Here is a 24,959-nt window from a genome sequence, read left to right as displayed (position 1 = left end):
TTTGGGGGGGGGGTGTGGAGAGTCACCGTGTGATTGCACATATGGCACATACCAGAAACCTCCACCTCTGGTTGCACTTCAACATGCCATACCATCACACTCGGATTGACCTGGAAAAGTTCACAAAAGACCTGATGCTCATCGGTCCATGCTTAGACAAATTGTATATAAATGGAGAAATTCCAGGACTGTTGCTTCTCTTTCCTGGAGTGACCTTCCTGTAAAGATCACAGTGCAGATTGTTCAATAAGAAAAAAAAAAGAACCCAGTCTGTCATGTGAAGACTTTCAAAAACAACTGGCACCTGCCAACATCTCAATAAAAAAAAAAAAAAAAATCCTTCCATATATAAACCAATACTTAGGAGGAAGCCATTGCTGTCCAAAAAAAGTTTCATTTTTTAAGTTAGCTAAAGAAAGGATGGATGTTTCACAGCACGACTGGCAAAACACTCTATGGACTGATGAAACCAAAGTTGAATTGTTTTGGAGGAAACACAAAACATCATTGCAGAACTAAAAAATGCACAGCACACCAACATCAAAGCCTTATCTCAAGTGTGAAGCATAACAGAGGGACTGAAAAAAAATCACAAAGGAAAATCACCAACAGAATGGCTCCAGAAAAAGAAAATACATGTTCAGGTGTGATTTGGGTCAAAGTACTGACCGCAAACCAATTGAGATGCTGTGGTATGATCTCGAGAGATCTGTTCGCACCAGACGTCCCATGAATTTTGTTGAACTGCAACAGCTTTGTCAAGAGAAAATAATCCAAAATTTATCTCGATTTTTGTGAATGTCTGATCTGCAACTCCAGTAAATGTATGATGGCGTTATTTGTTTCTAAAGGACCATCAAACAAATGTTAAAGCCAAAGGTTCACTTATTTTTATTACCCGTACTTTGAATGCTATTTTCTCTAAAATATGAAAACGTACAACATTTTGTATGCTATTAGTTTAAGCAGGCTTTGGTTTTGTCCGACTACTTTTGATGACCAATTTATCCAGTAATCTAAAAGAATCCAAAGGGTTCACATCCTTTTTCTTCACGCTGTATAATCGCAACAAGCATTCTATTGTGAGTATCTGAATGCATAATTTTCTTTGTGCATCTCTTTGTGATGGATGGGGGAGGCAGTTTATGAGGAGACTGTGACCAGGTATCATGTGATTGCACAAACAAACACAATGACCTCAAAAAGAAGAAACTAAACAGCACTCTTCAGTCAACATCCAAGGGCTGTGACCTTTAACAGAGTTACACATTCCTAATAGTGCCGTTAAACACAACGCTTTAACCCTAAAAATGTACACATTTAGGGCATGGGTGAACTAGAACAAATCCGGAAATGCTTATATTTTGTCAAAATCCAAGCAAAAGGCACAATGCACACACAATGAGGTTTACATAAACTCGTGATGGGGATGAACTTTTATTTTCATTTTGGGCTAGTGATTATTTTATAGTAATGTTTTTCCTTGGTGCAATGGCCATACAATTTTACATTTTTTTTTTAATGGTTTTAAGTAATTCAGACTTTTCCTTAACCCACTTGGGGTAAAGATTATAAATACCAAAGGCAGCTTTGATGATGTGTTTGTAATCTTTGTCCTGTTGAAATAACCAGTTTTGGGCTCTTAATTTTTCCATTTTTTTAAACCAACTGTGCAGTAAACTATAATAACTGACAACCACATAGCATGACGCGACCACCAGCATGCTTGACAGCCGATATATTTCTTGGGTTTGAAAGCCTCCTCATGACTGCTATTAAACATACATTTGGTCAAATATGGCTAAATAGCTCAACCTTTGTCTTGTCCTACCATAAAAGTTTAGTTCAGAAAGTCTCAATTTTCCACCGAGACCTGTTCAGACCAGTAATGATCTGCTATTCTTTAACTTCATTATTAGAATCAGAAGGAGAAGCACTTGGTAAAACAACAACTTTTAATTCATGTGTCACTAACACAAGTAAGCTAATGTTAACAGTAAGTAACACCAATGAATCCAATGTTGTCTTTCTGAGATCAGCAGTTCAGAAATGCGGTTTTAATTGCACTTTAAATTGATTTTCTTCTGTCCTTTATGCTACATTTATGGCAACTGAAGTGGCTTTTTTTTCAGTCTTTGTACACGTGCATTTCATTTTTAAATTGACACAGTCATGCTCAAATACACTTTACACGGCAACACCTTTTTCGCCATGACTGTATAAAAAGTAACACAACACTTTTTTTTTTCCTGACTGTCTGGCATAAAATCAGACTAAACCTTTCCTCTATAAAGTCAGTCAGGATTATAATATGTGACGTGACAGTTTCCAGATCTTGGCAAAGTGCTGACACACCCAACTAACAAGGATTGTCCCTCTGTCTCACTAAGTTCCTTGAACCTTTCCAGTGTTCTGAATATTGATATATCCAACATGTGCTGTCAAACAATGTACTTTTTTCTGACAAGAAGAAACTAGTTGCATCCAATCATGATCAAAATCAAAATATGAATGTGAGACTTTGTATCCACATTCCAGCTTTTAATTTCAGGTTTTTACATCTGGATCTCATACACATCTAAATAGAAACTTTTCTTTGATCTCCCCATGTTTCATGTGAGTGAGTGAAAATAATATGACGGACAGGTGTGTTTATTTAAACAACAAATAGTATTGATTATCTATGCCTATTAAATCAAAGGTGTAAGCGTGACTAACACGAAAACTAGAAGGCCTTATATGGGGGCGAACAGGCACCTGTGACGCTAAGAAAATATTGAAAATCGATCACAGCCATAGCACAAATATTGGCTACTTTTTCTACAAGACAAAGGAAGCCCTGATGTACCTGTTGAACGTGGAGCTCAGTCATTCTGAGGTTGGTTAAGTGAGTGAAAGTATCGTTGAATTTTAAAGGTGTGATTTGGGCCCATTCCTCTTTGGACTTACTTTATGGATCTCAAGTTTCAGTTCTTTTCATAGATTTTTAATTGAGTTGAAGTGAGGTGACGGGCTGAGCCATTCCAGCAGCTATATGCTTTTTTCTTTGAAAGCAATTGAGGATATGTTTTGGATCATTACGCTGTTGAAATGTCTGCCCGTTTGATTTTCGTTATCCTTGGAGATAGAGGCAGATTTTTGTCAAGAATATCTCTGCACATGTGGCCTTTTATCCTTCCTTCAGTCATGTGAAGTGTAGCAGTGCCATTTGCTGGAAAGAAGCACCACACCATCGTGTTCCCACCTGTGAATTTCACTGCTGGTATGCTGTTTCAAATGTGGTGTCCATTATGACATTCAAAGATTTCAATTTTCCTCTCACCAGAACAGACTTTATTCTCCCAGTATTTAACTGGTTTCTCTAAATGTTGTTCCAGAAATTTAAAATGAGCTCTCGCATGTTTTTATTTCAGCAATGGGGTCATGCATTGTGAGCTCCCCTGGCAGCATTATTCACGGTTTTCCTTGTGACAACAGCACCTGCTAATTCTAGGTCTTTCGAAGCTCTCCGCAGGTGGTCCTTGGCTCTTGGCCAACCATTCTTTGTACTCCTCTGTCACACATCTTGTAAGAACCACCTGATAGAGGCACATCTATGGGTGTATGATTGGCTTTCCACGTACGTAATATGGCCCCACCGGTCCAGTTGTGAGTCACACAAATAATAGATCCAACACCCCACCCCCCAAAAGACAATATAGAAATCTTTCTTACCATACACAGATCATCAGCAGCTCGATTATGGAGCCTTTCTCTGACGTGGAACACATGAATGTATAAAATGAGGATCCACAGAATCTATTTTAATTGTTCTTAACTACAATACATAAGCTACTGTATAAACTTATCTACGATGTGATATAGTAGCCGGTAGTGTGACACGTGACTAAAAAAATCCCTGATATCAAATACTTGGATGGTTATTATTTTCAAATAAAACCTGATCTTACCTTATCTTTCAAACCCATATAGTGAAGGCAGAAAGTTGGCTTGCTAATTGAAGCCATATCATCTGGCAAGCTCGACGCATGAAAGATGCCTCCAGCTGTTGCGAGATATTTTTGTCTCCATCACCTTCTTCCAGTCACAACCCAACAATGACCATCAACTCTAATTATGCCTTTTAACTTTCCACACTGAAATAAAAGAAATCCAAACTCCATGGCTCCTTTGAAGATGGTTCAGTGAACATAATCAAAGTATATTTAACACATGCACATAAAGTCCACGGGATATGTTAACCAGCTAGACTTGTGGCTTTCATCTTCCTAATTTGGAGGTGGCTTAATTAGTCTATGAGGTGCATTTGCGATGAATATCACTCAGCTCATAAAACCGTATATGATCTCAGTAACTAATACTAGCTGTTGGAAGAATGGGGGGAAAAAAACATGGGGAAAAAATTAACGGTGGGTGGAAAGCAATACAGTTGCAAGATTCTACAATTTATAATTTTGGGTCAAATTCTTATTAAACTAACAGCATCGGATGTGCAGAAGCTTCTAAATTCACTAACTAAAGAAACTAAACTTTGATGTTCTTTGTTTCTGTCTGTGTACATTTTTGGCTTGGAGTTTCCTCGGAGATCGGCGATGGGCGGAGCCTGCCGCTGCTCACCTGCTGGCAATTATAATTAATGCTGCCGATAAGCACAACTACGGCAGAAAAAGGTTGTTAATATATTGATTTTCCTCACTGCTATTTCTTGACCTGTTAAAAGAGTTGTATTGCACTTTATTCATTGTTTTTGAGTTTCTGTATTTCCTCCATGTGCTTTTCCTTTTGTTCTCATGTTTTTTTTTCTCATGTTGTATTCTGTAGGATAATTTTCATTGTGTTACCTATAATTACATTTTTTTTCTCTTCCTTTCTGCTCTGGCTCCACCAACACATCGTTTATTATTACCACTACTCACTGCATGATGTATCCTCTGTCGTTATTGTTTTTGGTCACTTTTTGTATCCACATTTATTTCGTCTTTTATTGGTTAAAACCCTGTTTTTACTTTTGGTTTTTGTGTACGTTGGAATCCTTTTTCAAAGATTATAAAACCGTTTCCCAGCGAAGTTTTAGGACTTCAGCTAACCACAGTGAGAGCCGTTATCCACAAATGAAGAAAACATGGGGATAGTGAAACATCCTGTGACTGGCCAGCCAGCAAAAATGAACCCAAGAGCACAGAGACGACTGATCCTAGAAGCCACAAAAGAACCTCCTGCTGGTTCCATTTTTATGAAAGTACCCACCAAGGTACATACCACTTTGGCACATTTTGGTTACAAATTTTGCTTTTTTATCCACAACCACATTACACATTGTGATTATAGTTGTTATTTCATGCTTTATATAGCTTTGAGGCAGCCCGGTAGCCTTTTTCTATCTCGCTCTAAACTCTGAAATGTGTTTTTAGCATAAGTGTAAGATTACTGTTTGCATATTTGATCTGGCTGCAATCTGCGACATTGCACCCAAATTTCCCTCTGTTCGGCCTACTGATGAAAGGCTCATGGGAAGGGTTAAGGGGTGGAATTGGGACTGCCCCTGTGTCTCCCGGGTGACCTGGGAACACCTCTGATTCCCCCCATGCCCCCGAAGAAGAGGGAGGATGAAGTGGGGGGAGAGGGATGTCTGGGCTTTTCTGCATCAGCTGCTGTCACCGCAACTCAACACAGATAAAGCTGAAGACATTTGCTGGATGGATTGATTAGAGCAGCGTCAATTAGTCACCAAATTTTTGCTTACGGTGTTGGGTTACTATCTCCCCGCAAATAAGGGAGCCCTGCTGTGTTGCACATAATTACAATATGCGGTCGGAGCATGGAAACACTCAGAAGTGGAGTTAGATTCCAACCTTTAGAGAGAAGCTGTTTTCTTGCTGTAGTGTTCCAAGGCTGCAACCTTTTTTGGTAGAAAAAAATAAAACAAAACATGTTTCCTCAGGCTGGTTGAAGAATTGATAAAAAGAATAAATACTGGTGCAGTTTTCTGCATGTTGTCATCAGTTTTAATTTCCCTGCCCTGGGTTTACAAGGAAGTATGAAAAAGTATATTATCTGATGACAAATTGCCTTTATTGCAGTCAAAGGAGCTGAAGTCAGTCAGCAACATACGGGTGTGAATAATGGCAAGCAGCATCACATGTACCTTTTGTTTTGGGCGCTAACATTTTCAAACATTACAAACCACTGTGTACTACCTCCAATGACATCCAATGATTTCTGCATCCACATTTATTACATATCAGAAGAATGAAGTTTTTGTTCATTGACGTGCGTAAGAATCATGTGGCGTAACCTTTGTTAATGTCACTTTGAAACACGGGATGTTTTTCAAGACTGGACTAATCTTTTGCTTTGCAATATACTTTACCTGAAGTCATTAATACCACAATAGCTGCTCTTGACCAATGACCAAAGGTTATGCGTGGCACATGTCTAATCAGGATTGATTGGAGGTGAAATTTGATGTCATGTTTCTCCTTTTTCAGGAAATTAGCTTTTCTTTAGAATATACAACAAAAAGCAAAGTTTTCATAGTATTAAACATGGACTGAGAAACCACAACATGATGATGACTTGCATCTGTTTTTCTACAGCTTATCCTCATTAGGGTCATCGCGGCGCTGGACCCCTTCCCAACTTACTTCAGGCGAGAGGCAGTCTATATCTTGGACTGGATGGCAGCCAATAGACAAATAACCGGAAACATGTACAGACATTTTTGAGTCTCCAGTTAACCTAACATGTATGTTTTTGAAATGTGGGAGGAAACCAGAGTACCCGTTAAAAAAAAAAAAAAAAAAAAAAAAAAAACATATGCCAGCACAGGGAGAACAAGCAAACTCAACACAGGAAGGTCAGAGCCCAGATTTGAACACCCAACATCTGAACTCCGTGGAGTAAGTGCTAACTAGTTGTCTTCCATTAAAATGAGCTGCACACTTCAATTATATCCATATCAAGACGTATTTCAAAAATTCTTCCTTAGCAAAGATCTTTTATTAATGTAACACATTTTAGTGGTTGTTGTTTGCAGTTTTATAAAACTTCACTACATCATCAAGAAAAACTCTTTCTAATTCTGTATTTTTACTTTAATTATTAACCTGAGTGTTATGCAGAACGGTTCTAGTTTCTACACTATTAGAACTACCCATCCATTTTCTATCCATTTGCCTGATGCCTATACCACCTGACTTCAGGGGAGTTGTACACCCTCGATTGGTCACCGTCTAATTGCAGAGGAAATATAGGCAACAGTTCACACTAAAAGACAATTTAGAATCTTCTGTAAACCAAACATGCATGCATTTGGAATTTGAAACCAGAGAAATCCCCAGAAACTGTTTGGAAAACATACAAACTCCATACCAAAATCCCACACTAAAAAGTATCACCACAATGATAAAAACACTGTAATGAAAATAAACTGGCATTGTGGGTAACTAGTAAGAGGATGTGCCTCAATGTTCTCTGGACTGGGGTTCAAATCCCTTCCCCGCCTGTGTGGAGTTTGCATGCTATGCATGTGCTTTCCTGGGGTTTCTCAGGGCGCTCCAGTTTCCTCCCAGAACCAAAAAATGTGCATTAATTGGAGACTCTAAATAGCCCTTAGGTGTGATTGGGAGTAAAGATGGTTGTTTGTTTTATGTGTGCTGCGATTGGCTGGCAACCAGTTCTGGGTATAACCCACCTCCCACCCGAAGATAGCTTGGATAGGCTGCGGCACCACTACAGGCAATAAATGTGACAATAAATTGCTCAGAAATGGATTGATGGATCTTGAAAAAAAAAAAAAAAAATTAACCTCTAAACCTTGAATCTAAACTGTGTCAGGCAAAACTGAGAATTAAATTCATCAATTTGTATACAGCTTATATATGTATACTCTTGTAAATAGATATAATCAAAATGGATATGAAGTGACAGTACTGTTGTTGTCTTACCAGTTTTTTGAGTACATGTAATCTTTATATGTTGGGCTTTAAAGGTTTGTGTATCTATTTGTTCTTCAAAGTGCTTATAGTTGCAAGGGTTCAGAATAAAACAACATCGATTAAAACACAGTCACATTCACAGTTTTTTTTAGGTAGTATTAGACTTGTTCTGCAGGTAGATCCATGGTGACTTTTAGTGACTGGTAAGCTGTCGAACTGGCCCAATGCTGTCCTTTGCCTCAAATCAATTGAGGTAGGTTATTGCTCAGGTTGTGGATCTGGAGGGTTCCCCTGCACTGAGAAATCCTAAGAAGGCAGCGGCTGTGATGGGTACCAGGCAACCATTAATGAGGTCCAGGAAACTCCTGGGCACAACAAAGTGAGAAGTAAATCAATTTTATGTCATCCATGTCTCCTTAGAACACAACATGCTACACTCCCTGTTAGCCCGCTGGCCATCAGTTCCTCTGTTTTATTGGCGAGGGACGTCACATTTCCCATAAAGATCGTAGGAAGGAACTTTTTAAGCCTGTTGTCCTTTTTGAAACTCTCTCTTACTTTGGTACTAGTGTTACAGAAATATTTATGACTAGACAAGTTTGCAAACAGGAAGCTATCCAGTTAGGTGATATTATTGCAGTTCTAGATGGATTTCTGTTGAACTCTCAAATCTAGGCCATGGACGACATTGATTGACGTCACCCATGCGTATCCTCCTGGTTACCTCTTGATCAGATTTTTTTCCCTGTAAGTCCCTCGGTGAGTCTTCCCTCCCAAGAAACGTGTGAAGTGGAGTTCCTCCTCACAGTACTATGTAAACACAGTAAACAACACGCAGAAAAAATATCCTCGGCCAATACATATCCGAGCTTAAATGATGTACCAGTCCACTTACATTTACATGACACGATAAGATTGCTCAATGGTGGAAAAAAAGGGCCTCTTTCAATAACCAAGTCAACTCAGTGGAAAAAAGGAAGTTTGAAGTAATTGAGTTGGAAGTTTTAGAGAAAGAGAAAATTACTTTCAAAGAAAAAAAATCAATTGTGTCAATAAATTTTGGGAACGCAGCAACCGCATTAAAGCCATGTCTTCCTTGTACTGAGTGCAAAGCAGTCGGATTTATAGGCCTGCCCTCCACCCCCAGCATAACATTAAAACTTGGGACAACATTCCTGGTTGCATCCTGCTTATAAATCAGCTTCCACATCTGTTTGCACATGCAATCACATTTACACCCATAAAACTTTCGTAAATAAGGCCCAGAATATCTACAACCCATTTTGTTGCTCATGTGCATGTTCTACTCATGTTAGTGTACAATTTTCTTCCAGCGCATGTGTCTCAAAACCTCAGACTCTCCCCAAAAATAATTTACAATAAAGCAGTGTTGGACAAAACACCCAAATAAACAAAATGTTCCCATGCTATCCATAATCATTCAGAACACTTTGAAGGTGCTTTCCTTTGCATTTTAACAGCTAGAAAACAGAGTAGGCAAACAAAAAGTGCAAGCATGTTCCTCCCCCGTCTGTGCTTTCTGACAGAAACAAACATCTTTTTGTGCTAAGAGAGGAGGCAGTTGATCATGTGCTTGAAAAAATCTGTTTAGGAAGCACTAATACAGTGGCCTTCTATGTGCTCATCAGCAGGGTCAGTTTCAACTAGATCAGATGTTGGCTTTATGTTATGTTCGTATTCATCTGTTAACTTAATGAATGTATAGATCTGGTCTCTGTACTGGCGTGAGAGAGACCTTCATCTGCAATTATAGTGCAACAACCTACATTGTTCCAAGTAAATAATTTTTTCAGTTTTTGGGACCTTTTTGTAAGATGAACATTATTACACCCATTCATTTGTCATTTGCCTATTTTTTTAATGCAATGAATAGGAAGTTGAGGTGCATGTTCTATTTGACCTTATATAGGCCCCTTGAGCATGCAACCAAACGCCCAACTGCTGGATTACTTGTTTGTATGCAGCCCTAAGGTTCCTGTTTTGTGCACGTTTTTTTTCTCTTTTCTGTTTATAGCTTGATCAATCATACCAGTGACAACCGGACGTCATGAATAAATTCCATCCTTTTGAATAATACGGAACTCGTCTTCTTTAGTCTAAAAAAAAAAACAAAAAAGGAAAATAATCAGAATTGGATATTAATGAGCAAAGATAATATCTGTGCTGGTGTAACCCCTAGTGGACACAACTTGTAATCCCTCAAGCAATCAGAATAAACAGGGGTGACTACATATTGAAAAATTTTATCTTTTTGAAACTCAGAAGTACTTCCTATGTACTAATTTTAAGGGCTACCAGTTTAAAACTCTTGTGAGATAATACATTACTTCATGGTATCTTGAATTACATGTTGTTAATAATTGATTCCTTCACGTGAAGACACCGATCAGTGATCATGACTCACAGTAATTATTAAACACAACATTGGAAATAGATATCTATTTGAAATGCTTTATTTCTTGAAATCTCTGCATCTGTTTACATTTTCAAATGTTCACTTGTACATCATGCCAACAAAATCACAATCTCCCACCACAGGTGAGATATTTTCAGGAGAGGCCCACGTGCTGCTTATGTGGTCCTTTTGGGGTACCTGGTGATCACCCGCAACATGCTGGTGACCCTTGCAATATAGGTTCATACATGTGACCCAGAGCCTGGGAAGGCACACAAACTCGCCACAATTGCAGTCATGGGGTAGTCAGCATGCTCATGGCTTTCCTGGCCTCATGGATGATGCATGACAGAGACAAAATCACATTACATTGACTGTAAAAATGCTTCTATATAGCATTTTAAATTATGAGCCTTATTGTAAGTTCCATGACATGAGTACAGGAGAGAAATCACTGACACCCAAAGTTTTGTCCGAGTTGATCAAAATCCCAAGCAGTCAATTATATATGTGTACAAATTATATATACAGTATATATTTTAAAAATCTGGTAAGTTGTGCAATGGACCTTTCCAACCTGTGAATCACTCGTACAATAATAACCAATCAGATAGCCACATTGTCTACACTCCTGGCTTGACATGCCCCTCTCCCGTATTGTCTCACAAGCAATGCTGGTTGTCAGTAGCGTGCGCTTAGAAAAGTTGATGTTATGGAGAAAGTGGTCCTCAGATGCTCTTGGGGAATGTGCAATTCTGATGAAAGCTATCCTGCTAGGTTACAAGGGGCCCTGGTGATTAATTTTCCAAGTCTAAAACACAGTTGTCTACGATTGATTAAGGCTTGCGGAAGAGCATACGTACAACTAAATGTGGACAATATCAACAAACACAAGTCTGTATGTTCGAAGGTAAGTGAGGGAGAAGTATCTTCTCTGAGTTTGATTTCATTATTATAAGTGCTTTACACGTTGCAGGAGAACAATTTTCACTTTGTTAGTGTATCACTGACCTGCTGAATGAAGTGTGTCATGTTTTATGCCAAAGAGTCGGGTTAGTGATACGAAAACGCGTGATGTCATGTAAGAGAAATATCTATTTGCCTATTTGTATCACATCAGACTTTTAAAACAGAGCACCGGGTTCCATTATAAGCCAAGTCAAATGAATACACCCAACCACTGATAAAGACTATAATGATATTACTCGTGATCTTTCCAAGTTAAAAGTACTCACCTTCCTTTACATGCGCAGTATGATTCCACTATTTTATCGTGTTGGATTTCAATATGAAGTTTGTGAGGTGTCAAACTTTTTTGCATCGATTGCCAATTTTTCGCTGTAACTCTGACATTGCGTCCTACTCCGTCCAAAATCTTAATTCCGTGTACATATCATTGCATGAAATAGTTGAGACCTCTCTGTAGAACTCTCTTGGAAAAGTCTGACGCATTTGGCAAAAAACATACCCCAATATTATCTGGAATACACGATAGAGAATCCACTTCAAATCTGTTCCGTTCAATCACCATTTTGTAAGATTGTGGGACATTGCTAAGGGGGCAGAGCTTAAGATTGTCATCGGAAAGGTCCATTGGGGGACATAGTGCCAAGCCAAGCACAGCATCAATGGTTTTGAGCCTCTAAAAAATTTATTTCTTTTTCAATTTTTTTCTTTTTCAATTTCTTCTAATTATAATTATAGTTCTGTGAACCACCTTTAATCAACAATTTGTTTTCTTTAAAATTTATAGTGGGGAATACAATGTTGATCCAGTTGATGGCAAGAATATAACACATGATACTTATTCCAAAATGTATTTATCCTGTATTTACCGGCAAATGGTTTTGGGTGCATCCCAGATCCCACCCAAATTCACTTCCGACAAAGAAGACAAGTAGTTCAGGATGGATGGATATCATTTCACATACACAGTAGCCACAGTAATTCGTAGGGTGTCTACTAATTCCAGTGTTTTAGATTTGTTGACAAATGCTAAATTCATGTGTTTGTGAGTAATCAATCTTTTCAACGTGTCCTTCATCTTACTAGACAGCGCTCCTGTTAAGTACAACTGATGTGTCATTGGGCTGTCTGGTGACGCCAGTCTCGTTACCGGTACGGTTATAGGTGCTTGGTGATCGTGACAAGCGCATGGAAGAAAGACGTTTGAGAAAACCCTCCCCGGAAAAAAAGTAAAGCAAAGGATCAAAGCATGAATTTGCCGCTGCGAGACACAACGTCACTACGACTGACTTTTGCATAATCACTTTTTCAGAACAGGATGTGTCAGTCCGGTACAAGGAGTGTATGTGAATGGAGCGCTGCACGTGGTACGGCATGAAGCTAACTAAGAAGGTCAGTAGGACAAATGCAATCATTCTAATGGCTTTTGGGCCTATGTCTTGCTGACGTCTAGTCCTTGGGGTGCGGTACAGTAGGGTACGGATTATACCAGCGTAGCAGATCAGTATGATGAAGAAGGGGAGGATAAAACCCAGGACCAAAGCCAAATTATTCAGCATGACTACTTTTGGCACATCTTGACCAATCGGAGGTTCAAGGCACTTTGTTTTATTGGAGACAGGGTCAAATTTCTGGCCAAACAACAGGAAGGGTGATGACGCTAGACAGGTAAAAATCCAAATGCCCACACACACCAGGCGGGCATGTTTCACTGTCAGCAATTGTCGGTTTTGCACAGGGAAGACGACGGCCGTGAAACGTGTCACAGACATGGCCGTCATGATGTAAATGCTGCAGTACAGATTGAGGTAGAGGGCACAGGAGGTGATGCGACACAGGAAATCGCCCTGGTTCCACTGTCCCTTGTTGACATAATAGACTACCCGCATTGGCAGAGTGCTGACACACATCAGGTCGGATACAACCAGATTCAGCATGTACACTTGGAAAGGAGAACTCGGGCGATACGTTCGGAGCAGCACCACCAAGGCGAAACCGTTTCCAGCCAGGCCCAACACCGTGATGAGGCAGTAGGAAGTGGAGTAAACCTGATTGCGGAAGTCATCAATGGAGGGACAGTTAGTGGAATTGCTCTCTTCACTCTGGATCTGATTATCCGGTTCCATCTGCAACTGCTGAAATGACCACAAATATTATGTCACTGAATGTAAAACACGCTTCACAGATTATTTTACAGATTTGCACCTGCAGTACTGACATTAGGAAACCCACAAATCTGATTAACATGGATGTTTATCATGTGACGTGGTAGTTGTTCTATTACAAAACAAATATTCTCACGTCTTATTCTGAACAAATTCTTATCCATTTACCTGGGTGCCCTTAATAAAATGGCCAAATAGAAAACGTACTAAATAATGTGGAAGATGGATTACAAACTCTCCTCAAGTGAAGCTCCCCAGAGCAACAATGAGGCTGTGTTACTAGAAATTGTGTCACAACTAAAATATGCTTCCCAATGCGTCTTTTATACAATGACAAAAACTTCATCTTGATATTTCAGCTCACTACACTTGCACAAAATCACAACATCTAGACGAGTGTGAAATAGTTCTTTTAATTGTAAATGTACTTTCCATGGATTTATTGTAGTTTCCATTGTTTTCTCATATGCTGGAGTAAAGTTGTCCAAACGTAGGAAACTAAATCAGTTACTCTTTCATACAAGGATTTTTTTTCTTTTTTTGGAAGGGGGCTGCAGATGTAGATGTGCTGTAATGGGTATAATGCACTTAGACAAAACAGCAGAGACTCCTCTGACATGTTTTTAAATTCAAACATTGCCCGAGTTTGAATACATACATTTACATTACAACTTTACGATGGCATTTTAAAATACACAAATTTGTAAAAGAGCAATGTCTTCCATGTTAACATTTCACTTGAATCTTGACTTTTTTTTTTTTTGAACTATCACTTTCCAGTGACAAAACTAAAGCAAAATTTGAATTAGACAAAATCTGAACGCTTACCAATGAGTTTTCCTGACTATGCTTGATCTTCACGCTGGTCTGATGGACTCTGTCGGAACGGCTGGTCCTCTCTGCCCGATGTCAAAAGCCTCGTTGTAGGCGGACGCTCCTGCAGGTAGCTGCTTCTGCAGAGGGGTCATGCATTTTGAATCTCTTGAAGGTGGGACTTCCTCACTACTATTGTGGATCGATCTTGGTGATGTCATCAGCTGCTGGAAACTATCTGTACTGACCTCCAGTGGTTTAACTTTACTCATGAATGCACTCACGATGATACTGTAGATACTGTAAAAAGCCAATTATTGTCTATGATATATTCTATTATAATATAATGTGGAAGAACACAGAATACATGGCTATATTTACTCTCACTCTCAAGCCACCCGTATCACTATCCTGAAGGAAAATTGCAGTCTAGAAAAAATTCAGACTTAAAATACAACTTAGAATTTCAGTGGATGAGAGAATTAAGCTAATATTGAAGAGAGGTTTCTATGTCAACATGTAACCTAATCAAGATGATGTTTTTTAGACTGAAGAACACATATATATTTTTTTACATCTTCTTTACAACCTATTTAATTTGCAACTGTTGTGGATAGCAATTTGGAACATCGTGTGGAATTTTGCTACAAAATCTGCAGAAACACAAGCAAGTCTTCCAACAAAATAAGGAAAAATGCTTGTCAACATCGTAGTTATTACTGCCTTTCTTGATGTCGAGAGAACACATTCTGGAAATGGTGTTACTTATTGTATGTTTAACTTCATGAAGACCAAGTGATGTAATTGGGATTTATTAGCCACTGAAATTTGTAATTTTGTGCAGTGCATGCCACTCTACGGAAGCGTATTGCTGCCCCCCCCCCCCAAAAAAAAGGACTACGGAAGCGCATTGTTGCCACACCAAGAAAAAAAAAGTCGCTACCACATTATAACGTGAAACATATCACTTTATAATGTGGTTAATTGCATGTTATAATGCGAATCGTTTCACATTATAATGTGAAAATCATCTCCTTGCACTTTGTCAGTGGTGGGAGTCCTAGGGTCCTCTCTTAAACAGATGAACACGGTGATGGAACAGATAGATTTGAAATGTGAGAATCCACTTTACTCTATCCCCACATATCATAGTTGTGGTACACTTTCCTAGAAAAGCATGACAAAGCTCATTTTCAGGCAGCACCATGTTGTTTTGATTGTGACATACTTGTGTATTCTTCCAATGAATATATAAAGTCCATACCCAGCCATCTTCTTCACAGACAATGTTTGCTGTGTTTATAAACAAATGTTGATAAAATGATGATGATATTTTCAAAGACTGAAAACATTTTTTGAATGGTTTTTGGTAGAATAAATGCCCAAAAATTGTACTGTTTTCCCTCCATTTTTCCAGGGAAATGTGGAATGAGCAGATTTCAAACATTGTAAAAATTGTTTACATTTGCTTTACTCATCTGCGGTGCCTTTACTCATGGATCTAAATATTTAGAACTTAGAAAGTAAGCCGTTCTAAAAAATAAATAAATAAATAAAATACAAAAGATGAACTTTAGGTCAGATGGCTTGTGAGTGATTATAGAGGATGTGTGTTTATTATGCAGTATTTCCTTTGGAAGTTGTTAATGAGTTTGCGTTGTGCTTAGGAAAATTACCGGTACTGTAAATCCGGATGCCTCAGTGGAAATGAACAAACTCATTTTCACAGTTGAGGGTGGGCCACTTTCCCTGTAACCCATTTAGCCAATTCATACCAGCGAAATTAAACATGAGACCAAACATTACAGTAAGTAACCAAGTAAAGTCATCTTCACATATTTACAGGACATTAAATCTATTTTATAAATTGTGGTGGAAGGAGAGATTTGTTCAAGCATTAAGATAGACATCAATTGCGTGAGTGTGGAACCTTGGCGTTCAAACATAGACGTTGTCGAAATAATCAACTTTGCCATACGATATCAGTTTACAAGAGCCACAAGAAACACGCAGCCAGTTTCCGTATTTAGCGATTATCTCCTCTTAAATCCACTGTGGTTCATTGAACTTTTTTTTTTCCATTGCTGCAGGTAGGATAAATGTCTTTCTTTGGGCCCATGGCAAGGAAAATACTGGAATTTTTAATTTTTTTTTAAATCGTGAGAGGCACTCACAAATGTGTGTGCTCACACTAAGACTGCCTGCTTGACTTGAAGTGGGCAGTGGCTAGTCTTGGCACCGCCCTGCGTCAGCTTGACTCAGCGATGCAGTCAACACGGCTTCAGCTTGGATCAGGTGTTCGGACTCAGAGAATTGGGTCGAACACCGAAGTATTTTTTACGCTGACTTTTTTTGGTTGAAGTCCGATTTGTATGACCCCTGAGTCATTCAAACTCTGAGTTATTTTGTTTGTATGCAACATTTTTGCTTGTATTTACTGTTAAGGTTGATAGCACATTAATCAGCTACTAAAAAAAAACAAAAAACAGTACAAATAGAACATAATCCAGTGGTTGAGAAGTATTACACCAAACTTTTAAAATTACTGAGTAAGATTTTAAAATCTTGTAAATAACTTGTCATTAGTCATGTTAATTTTCGGTATGCATGTTGCGCATTAGTTAATTGCACACACCCAAAACTGTCAAAAACTGCCAATGAATGTGACAAATGTCACAAATGTCACATTCATTGGAACTTCACAGTTTATCTTTCAGAATGTAAACCCATCACCGTTAATGTTAATCTTGTGTACTATCCATTTTCTTTGCTGCTTATCCTCACGTGGGTCGTGGGGAGTGCTGGAGCCCATTTCCAGCTGTCAACGGGCAGGAGGCGGGGTACACCCTGAACTGGTTGCCAGCCAATCGCAGGGCACATCGAGACAAACAACCACACTCACAATCACACCTGGGGGCAATTTAGAGTGTCCAAATAATGTTGCATATTTTTTGGGATGTGGGAGGAAACCCGCCTAGAGAAAAACCACGCAGGTAGGGGAGAACATGCAAACTCCACACAGGCGGGGCCGGGATCGAACCCGGGTCTTCAGAACTGTGAGGGCAACATTTTAACAGCTGACCCACCATCCCGCCGCTTGTGTACTAATAATAACTAATATATACCTCGAGTATATAACGACTGAAGGGGTAGCTGAGCAATAGCTCATGTGAGCCTCCCCACCAGAAAATATCTGTGACTTTCCTTTGCCATGCTTGCATTTTAAAATATACTTGTGGTCTGCACACTAAATTCTTGCGAATTTTTTTGTGATGAGAGGTTTTTGTGAGCCAGAGTAAAAGCTTGCGCTCTGAAGCCACATAAGATCTTAAAACCTGATGTACGTTGACTTTATGTTCAGTGACAGCGTGAGAGTGAGATTTTTGTAGATGTTTGTGACTGACTGGTGACCATTTCAGAGTGTCGCTCGCCTTTTGTCCAAAGTCAGCTGGGACTGCAACGCTGAATAGGATAAGGGGTTAGAAATGAGATGGAGGGATGTATGGCTAAATAATGCAACAATTATGGTAATATTAAAATATGTATCACACTCATTTACATGTTTTGGTTTTCAGTCTTACATATAAAATATTTTATTTTACAAATATTTAGCCTTATTATTTATAATAATTTATTTGAACCATAATGTGTGAGAAATTAATAAAACAATAAAAATGACGAAATCTATTTTAATAACTGGGCCATTCTTAATCCACTCCAGCTTCAGAGTCTTATTTTTCTGAAAAATTTGCGGTTGAATTTCACAATATACAATCTCTCGGGAATTGGAATTTGGAGGTTCTACTGTAATTGAGAAACTGGATTAATTACAGTGAGGTGCATTGGCAACAATAGTTATGACAGTTTCTTTGAAACTATTTTGAAAGCAGCATTCGGCCAGGTGAGAGAGTATAGAAAATGTCGCCAACACATTGTATTACGTGCTTGCTTCACAGGTAATACGTATTAATTTTGAAGGCTGTGTCGACAATGAGCTCCATATGGAACGTGACGACGGCAGTGGAAGGGATGTTCTTGCTTTAGTCTTGGCCACTGTTCTTACGGCTGAGGTTTATTAGAATATTTTAACGGCCAATTGTGTTGCTGAAAATCAACAATGTTTTCAAAACACCGTACATGTGTGTGTTATATGTACGTGGTGAGGAATTTGCCCCTGATGACTTGTTTGCTAGATGTTAGTGTGCATATTTGAGCCAGCAGCAGCAGCAGCCACTCCAACTCCATACATGGCAACGAGAGCAACCTCTTATCTGATCTCATCTCTGGGGACTTTTTCCACTCTTTGAAATTGCTTTGCTTGTAAAATGTTTTTGTGTTCCTTTTAATGTATCAATACACACAGATTTTGGTGGGTGTACATTTTTACATATTTGTTGAAATGAAGCCCCATAAATGCCTGGGTAGCCTGCTGAGAGTGAGATGTGCTGCATAAAATAATAATAAAAAAATAATACTGTGCAGCTGAAGATGTTTATTTAGGTCATGTTATCTCCAAAATGCTCCTGGCTTTAATGATGTGCCAAATAGATGACTGTAACTCGACCACAAACCCATTTTTTGAAACATTTGTAGTTTTTTAACCGCTAACCTTTTTTTTGCTAGGCCACAAAGTGTGTTAGTAGCTGCAGATGGAGCTTTCAGGTGAGAAACAACACTCAATTATGAAATATTCAAGACTATATGTATGGTGAAAACAGCATGCATAAATAAACAGGTCACGGTTACAACCATCTCCATCCATGGATAGAAAATATTTTATTATTATAATGGCATTTCCATATGCCTTGTACATATGTCTTGGATCATACTCACTCAAAACAGTTTCAGTCCTGGCCCACATATGAGCCCACCTAGACTTGATGAACTATGGCGATTAAAAAAAAAATCCCACAAAAATACTTCACACAAGCACTATGTAATCAAAAAGTTATGACCGATTAGATAATGTTAAGTCAAAAGTTCGTTTGTCCATTTCAAGTGCCCAAAGTATTTGGATACACGCTGTTAATTTTTATGCAAATTTGACATTATGCTTGCTTCGATATCCATACTGTTGATGTTTACAACTTTAAATTTTTTTTAAATGGTTCTATTTTGTTTGTGGGCAGCCATGTGTGTATTGTCAGCTTGAGAAGAGTGCCCAAACCCTAAAAAGCCATCCCTTGCCTCAATGTGTGCTTGCAGTTTTTACAAAAAAAAGATGGCTTATATGCAGCGTGATTGGCTGGCAACCATCTTAGGTTGGACCCTGCCTCATGCCCAAAGACAGTTGGGATAGGCTCCAGCACTACCTCGACCCTTGTAGGGATACGCAGCTCAGATAATGAATGGATGAATGCGGCGCCCAAATTTGTCAGTATGAACAGTACAGAAAAATAACATTTTTTCCTCATCTTTCTGTAATGGTCGCTTGAAAACACCTGAAGTCAAGCCATTAAATGTTGGAGTCAACCATTAACGAAGCAGGTCTTTGTTATGATTTCGTGACTTGGAAAGAAAATTATTTGATCTGATCGTTTCAGTATCTGACTAAATGTGCGCAGACACCGCATGCGTCATTAACATTTACGTTTACATCATTGATACACAGAAGATATCCTGATTGGTCCACCCATATTAGAGATGATCAACGTTTACTTTGGCAAGAACTCTAATCTACGTTTCCTTTTTAGGACTCTTTAATTATAATATTGTAATTTTAACGTGTCGACACAATGTTACAACACAAAATGCACTATTTGTCTAAAAATGTAACTTGTGGAATTTACAGTTTTTTCCATTTCATTTAATTTCAGCAGTATACTAATACAGCATACTAAATAATAATGTCAAATCCAATGTATGACGGTGCAATACGTTTTTAATCATTTATTATTATTTTGTTCATACTGTATATACCTGCCAAAAGTCTGAAGACAGCACTGTGAGCAAACTTTGAAATTTTAAGAAACTGAAGTTTCACATAGATGGAGATGATGATTGATGATATTTATTGTGTGATGTGTTACAGTTAAAACATTCATGCACGTCAAGCAGAAAATAAAGTTACGTTTTCGGTCAACCATCAGCAGAAATGACTGAAGCAAGGAGTACCAGATGAGTTCAGTGATTAGTAAGATAGATAAGAATCATACTGATTCATATGGAATCATCAACACAAAACAACACAGAAGTTACTCAACCAAAACTGACAGGATCCTATGCCAATGATGGAACATATTACAAAATTATGACGTGGCAAGCTGTCTCTTCATAGTTACCGATCTAATATGGATTTAAAGTTATGGAATCAGATTACTCACAAGCAGATCAATCCTGGCCTGCATGTTTACAAAGCACTCCCTCCGAGCAGAATTGAAAACAACAGAGGTTTAAACTGATGCCAGCAATAAAGGAAAACCTGTCAGGCTCTCATTCCCCTCTGGAATGACTCAAGGACAGTGCAACTCTTTTCCAGACCAGACATTTTGCCATTGCAGTTGTAAAGTTAAAGAAGAGAATCCGTCAGACAATCAAGAGGGTCTGGAATTTGTTGAAACAAGGTAATGATGACTTTCAATATAAATTTTTTGATCAGTTTAAGGTGAGTTTTGAATGTAAGGATTAAACGTCAGTTTTACCTAAAATGCATGAGATGTCCACAAACTTTTAAAAAGTTGTGGGTGTGGGTTTTGAAACCCTGTTAGAGTCCATCCTGTAGGATAAAGCTCACTTGTGTCCGGAAACAGAATATGGATATAATGTGTGTACTATTATTGCATGTATCCAATTATGTAATGCAAATAGGTCTAACCCTAACCCTAACCCTGAATACAAACAACAAAAACAAAGACAATGTTGTTTTCTCGGTTATTTTGCAAAACAGGAACTTCTAACACACAACAGCTATCCTATTTTGAAGACTTGAAGTAACCAACGAGCACAGCACGAATTCAATGTATCTGTTTATAGACTATGGAAAAAGCCATATGTGTCCAACAAAGGCACGGTGTATGAAAGAGTGGTAATAGGGGGGACAACTTGTGTGTGATTGTATCTTTAAATGTTAAGAATAAAAAAACAAGGATAAACCATGAAAAAATATGGATGGCTATATGTACTGTATATATAAATAGCTTCTTCAGTGAGATACCTGATGTATCAATTTATTCATTGAGTAAATGAATTTGCACCAAAAGTGTCTAATTGTGCCCATATGAGAGATAATGATCATTGGATATTTAGAAAATACATTTTATTTTCATTATAACCCCTCAAAAGCATTTTCAGCGAGAATCTGTTGTATATTTTGTTGCAGACCACAATGAGGACCAGATGCAAGGAGAGATGTCAGAGTGAAGACACATGCAACCAGCACTGAAACTCTCGAGCTGGCGTGTGACGGGCTAGTGCCTTGGAGAAGGGCATGTCAACACCAACAAGCACATTTGCATCCCTCCATCAACCTCTTTTTCATTCGCACTGGAAGTCAAACATTAACCTTCTGGTTGAAAATCATAGTTGTCTGGAATTTTAAGCACCAAAACTTCTATTTTATTTTATTCGACAAAAATATCTGATAAACATCATATATTTGGATTTGTCCAGCACAACAGTCAACAGTACATTTCTTTAAGATATTTTATTTTATATTGGTATGTTTTATTGTAACAATTTAATTTTAACATTAATACACTGAAAAAAACATTGGATCACTCAAAAAAAAAAATCGATAAGAAAAATTAAAACAATTAATATAGTGCATCCTAAAAGTTGAACCTGAAAGTTTTTATTTCATGTAAAACATGCTTGGAATGGTGGAACAAACCTTACAAGTGTTAGCCAAAATGTTACTGTTTCCTAACTTAGCTTAGTTTAGTTAGCTTTTTGACTTTCCATCCATCCGTTTTCTTAACCGCTTATCCTCATGTGGGTCATGGGAGGGCTGAAGCCTATTCCAGCTCTCAACGGGCTGCCAACCAATCATAGGGCACATGGAGACAAACAGCCGCACTCACAGTCACACCTAGGGGCAATTTAGAGTGTCCAATTAATGTTGCATGTTTTTAGGATGTGTGAGGAAACTGGAGTGCCTGGAGGAAACCCACGCAGGAACAGGGAGAACATGCAAACTCCACACAGGCGAGTCCGGGATTGAAAAACTGTGAGGCCAACGCTTTCCAGCTGATCCACCGTGCCGCTGCTTTTTGACTAATAAACCCAAAATAGTGCAATGTTTTTTTTTTTTGTCGTTAATGTTCATTCAATTGACTATCGGATGAAAGGCAATTTACAATTAAAGTCAATCATTAATGAATGAATTAATCATTTAATTGTCAGCTGCTTGATGCTCACTACTTGTCCTCTTTGCTTGTGCTGGCGCTGTTGCGACTGAACGGCAGGCTGCTTTCATGGTGGCCTCAGCGGACTGGGAGATTCAAAACTCATCTGCACCCTATTGTGGATATACACGTTCTGCTCAAACAGTTTTTGCTAACCTCACACGCCAAGCAACATCCCAGACGTCAGACCTCCTAGTCAACTGTGAAGGATTTTGAAAGTGTCTCAAGCAGTCTAGTACCCCCCCCCCCTCCCTTCGCAAGTTCTCCTTCTATCTGAGGAAGACATTGTGGCTACATTATATTCTTCTTTCATTAAAAAAATTGTAATTAATTGTTTAGAATACATTGAAACTGCAAGTCATAGCACTGATAGTATTTGTGAGGCGTGCTAAGATGTGTAAAAATAAAACAAGTTCAGATTATTCAAGGATCAGAAAATGAGACTCCGTCAGAAGAAGAAAAGTTTGCACACCCATGCTTTCTTGAGCCAAAATGTGGACGTGGTTTTTAGAATCAGATGTTTTGACGGCTTTCGTATGACATACTTGTGAACTCTGCTACCCTTCTATTTGAACAGCAGGAGATTTTGATCTCCTCTGTCTTGTAAACATACTCTCATCCTGCAGTCTCTCAGTTGTTTATCATGGCAGACAGCCCGGGGAAAATACTGAATGTCCAAATATTGCCATTCTTCTCAACAAATTTATGCTCTCGCCTCCATTTTCTTATGGTTTCTTACAGGGTTCAATCACAGGGGCAGCAAAATATGCACCAAAGGCCAGGCTTCCCTTCCATCTCCCTAACCATATCATCCAGATTTTTACGAGGATGTACCGGTTCAAGCCCAGGAACCTCCTCTTGGTGGGCCCTGCAAAGAGCACCCCACCTGGTAACTGCCCAGAAGCCATCCAAATACTGGTGTATCTCCAGGGTGGCAAGGTACTGTCAGGTATTGGTGCATTCATTGTGTTTCGGTACATTTCTCACCTGCACTCTGACTGCTGTGGGAAGTGTTTTGATTACTTTTTCACGTTGAAGCAATCCGAGTCATTTTGTCAAAAGTGGTCTAAAAAAAGGAGCTGTCGTGGTTAGCTGCAACAAAGTGTAAACGCAGTTTAAGGAAGAGAAACTACCACATTTAAATTTCTCTTTATTCTACTTTTGTAGGAAATAACAGAGGAATTACTTGGTATTAGAAACTGTAAGGGCACAGTCAGTAAAAGTGTTTTCCTCATTGATGGAAATGCCTCTGGGTTAATTTGTCTAACGTCTTCCTTCCATCCACCCATTTAATTGAGTATAATGAACAGATGGTTCACATACACGTGAAAGGAATATATTTTCTACTTGTGTGAGTCAAACACGGGTCAAAACTACGAGAAAAATCCTCTCCAGCAAACGAAGAGCTTTAGGCCAGGAATATCAGCCACTGCAATAATTCTTAAATGCACAAATGTGTTTCTCTTATGTTATGACACATAAAGGTGGGAAATGTGTGTAGAAAATCACTACACAATGCATTTTTTTGCTGTAAGAAGAACTTTGGAGCCTGGAGAAGGAACAATCACCATATACAAAATTGAAATAAAATACTGTATATTTTTCCTCTACTGCATACTGTTGAGCAGTAATACAAATGTCCAGCAGAGGTCAGTAGAGAAAAACAATTGATTCAAGTACAAAGGGGTGAATCACAACTCATTAATCAATCAATCAATCAATCAATCAATCAATCATATGCTCCAGCATCCGGCCCAATTTTAATAATGCAAAAATACAAAAATAAATTATATTAATCATGTTGGTTTCACAAGTGCAACCAATCCCTTATAAATGGAGACATAGTTCATTAAACACATTTAAAATAATTAAATTGGCATAAGCAAACTAATTACTCCATTTAAAGTGCCTCTGATTAACCCAAAATTAATTAAGGGGGGGACCATATCTACAATTTTCCCAATGAATTAAACAAATTGATAATATGGCACTCCAATATCAAAACACCTCGGGTAGAATTTATGACAGACTCGTTTATTATTATTATATTTTATTATTTGAATGAAAAAGAAAAAAATGATGTCATCCAGGACAAAGGTACCAAAAGCAGGGTTAGTTGAGTTCCATCTTTGGGTCATGTAGGGTTTCTAAACAAGACCACTGTTGGAGAGGACCAGATGAAATCTTTACAAGTCAGATAAGTTTATATGATGGCCGATACGCCACAAACATTGCCTCTGTCTGCACGTGAAGGGCTCAGCCTTGTCCGTGCCACAGTCTGAAGGGGGAACGTTCCCCCATGGATATTTGTTCTTCATCT

General features: G+C 38.5%; 1 protein-coding gene across 3 annotated transcripts in view; it reads right to left on the bottom strand.

The window, feature by feature from the left end:
* Positions 1-10,471: 10,471 nt before the first annotated feature.
* LOC133508463 (cysteinyl leukotriene receptor 1-like) overlaps positions 10,472-24,959 on the bottom strand; it is a 32,641-nt gene continuing 18,153 nt past the window's right edge. For 2 of the 3 annotated variants that reach the window (XM_061834550.1, XM_061834551.1), the window contains 2 exons: positions 14,313-14,437; positions 10,472-13,454 (listed from right to left, as the gene is read on the bottom strand). In XM_061834550.1, the coding sequence (XP_061690534.1) occupies positions 12,402-13,445 (1,044 nt within the window). In that variant the 5' untranslated portion in view covers positions 13,446-13,454; positions 14,313-14,437 and the 3' untranslated portion in view covers positions 10,472-12,401. Of the gene's footprint in view, positions 13,455-14,312; positions 14,438-20,620; positions 20,696-24,959 lie in introns of those variants that run through there. The other variant, XM_061834552.1, reaches the window with a different exon arrangement.

This window comes from Syngnathoides biaculeatus, chromosome 11 (assembly GCF_019802595.1).
Source record: "Syngnathoides biaculeatus isolate LvHL_M chromosome 11, ASM1980259v1, whole genome shotgun sequence".
NCBI classification, from domain to species: Eukaryota; Metazoa; Chordata; class Actinopteri; order Syngnathiformes; family Syngnathidae; genus Syngnathoides; species Syngnathoides biaculeatus.
Note: the sequence above shows the minus strand (reverse complement) of the source record. Positions and strands in the feature narration are given on the sequence as shown.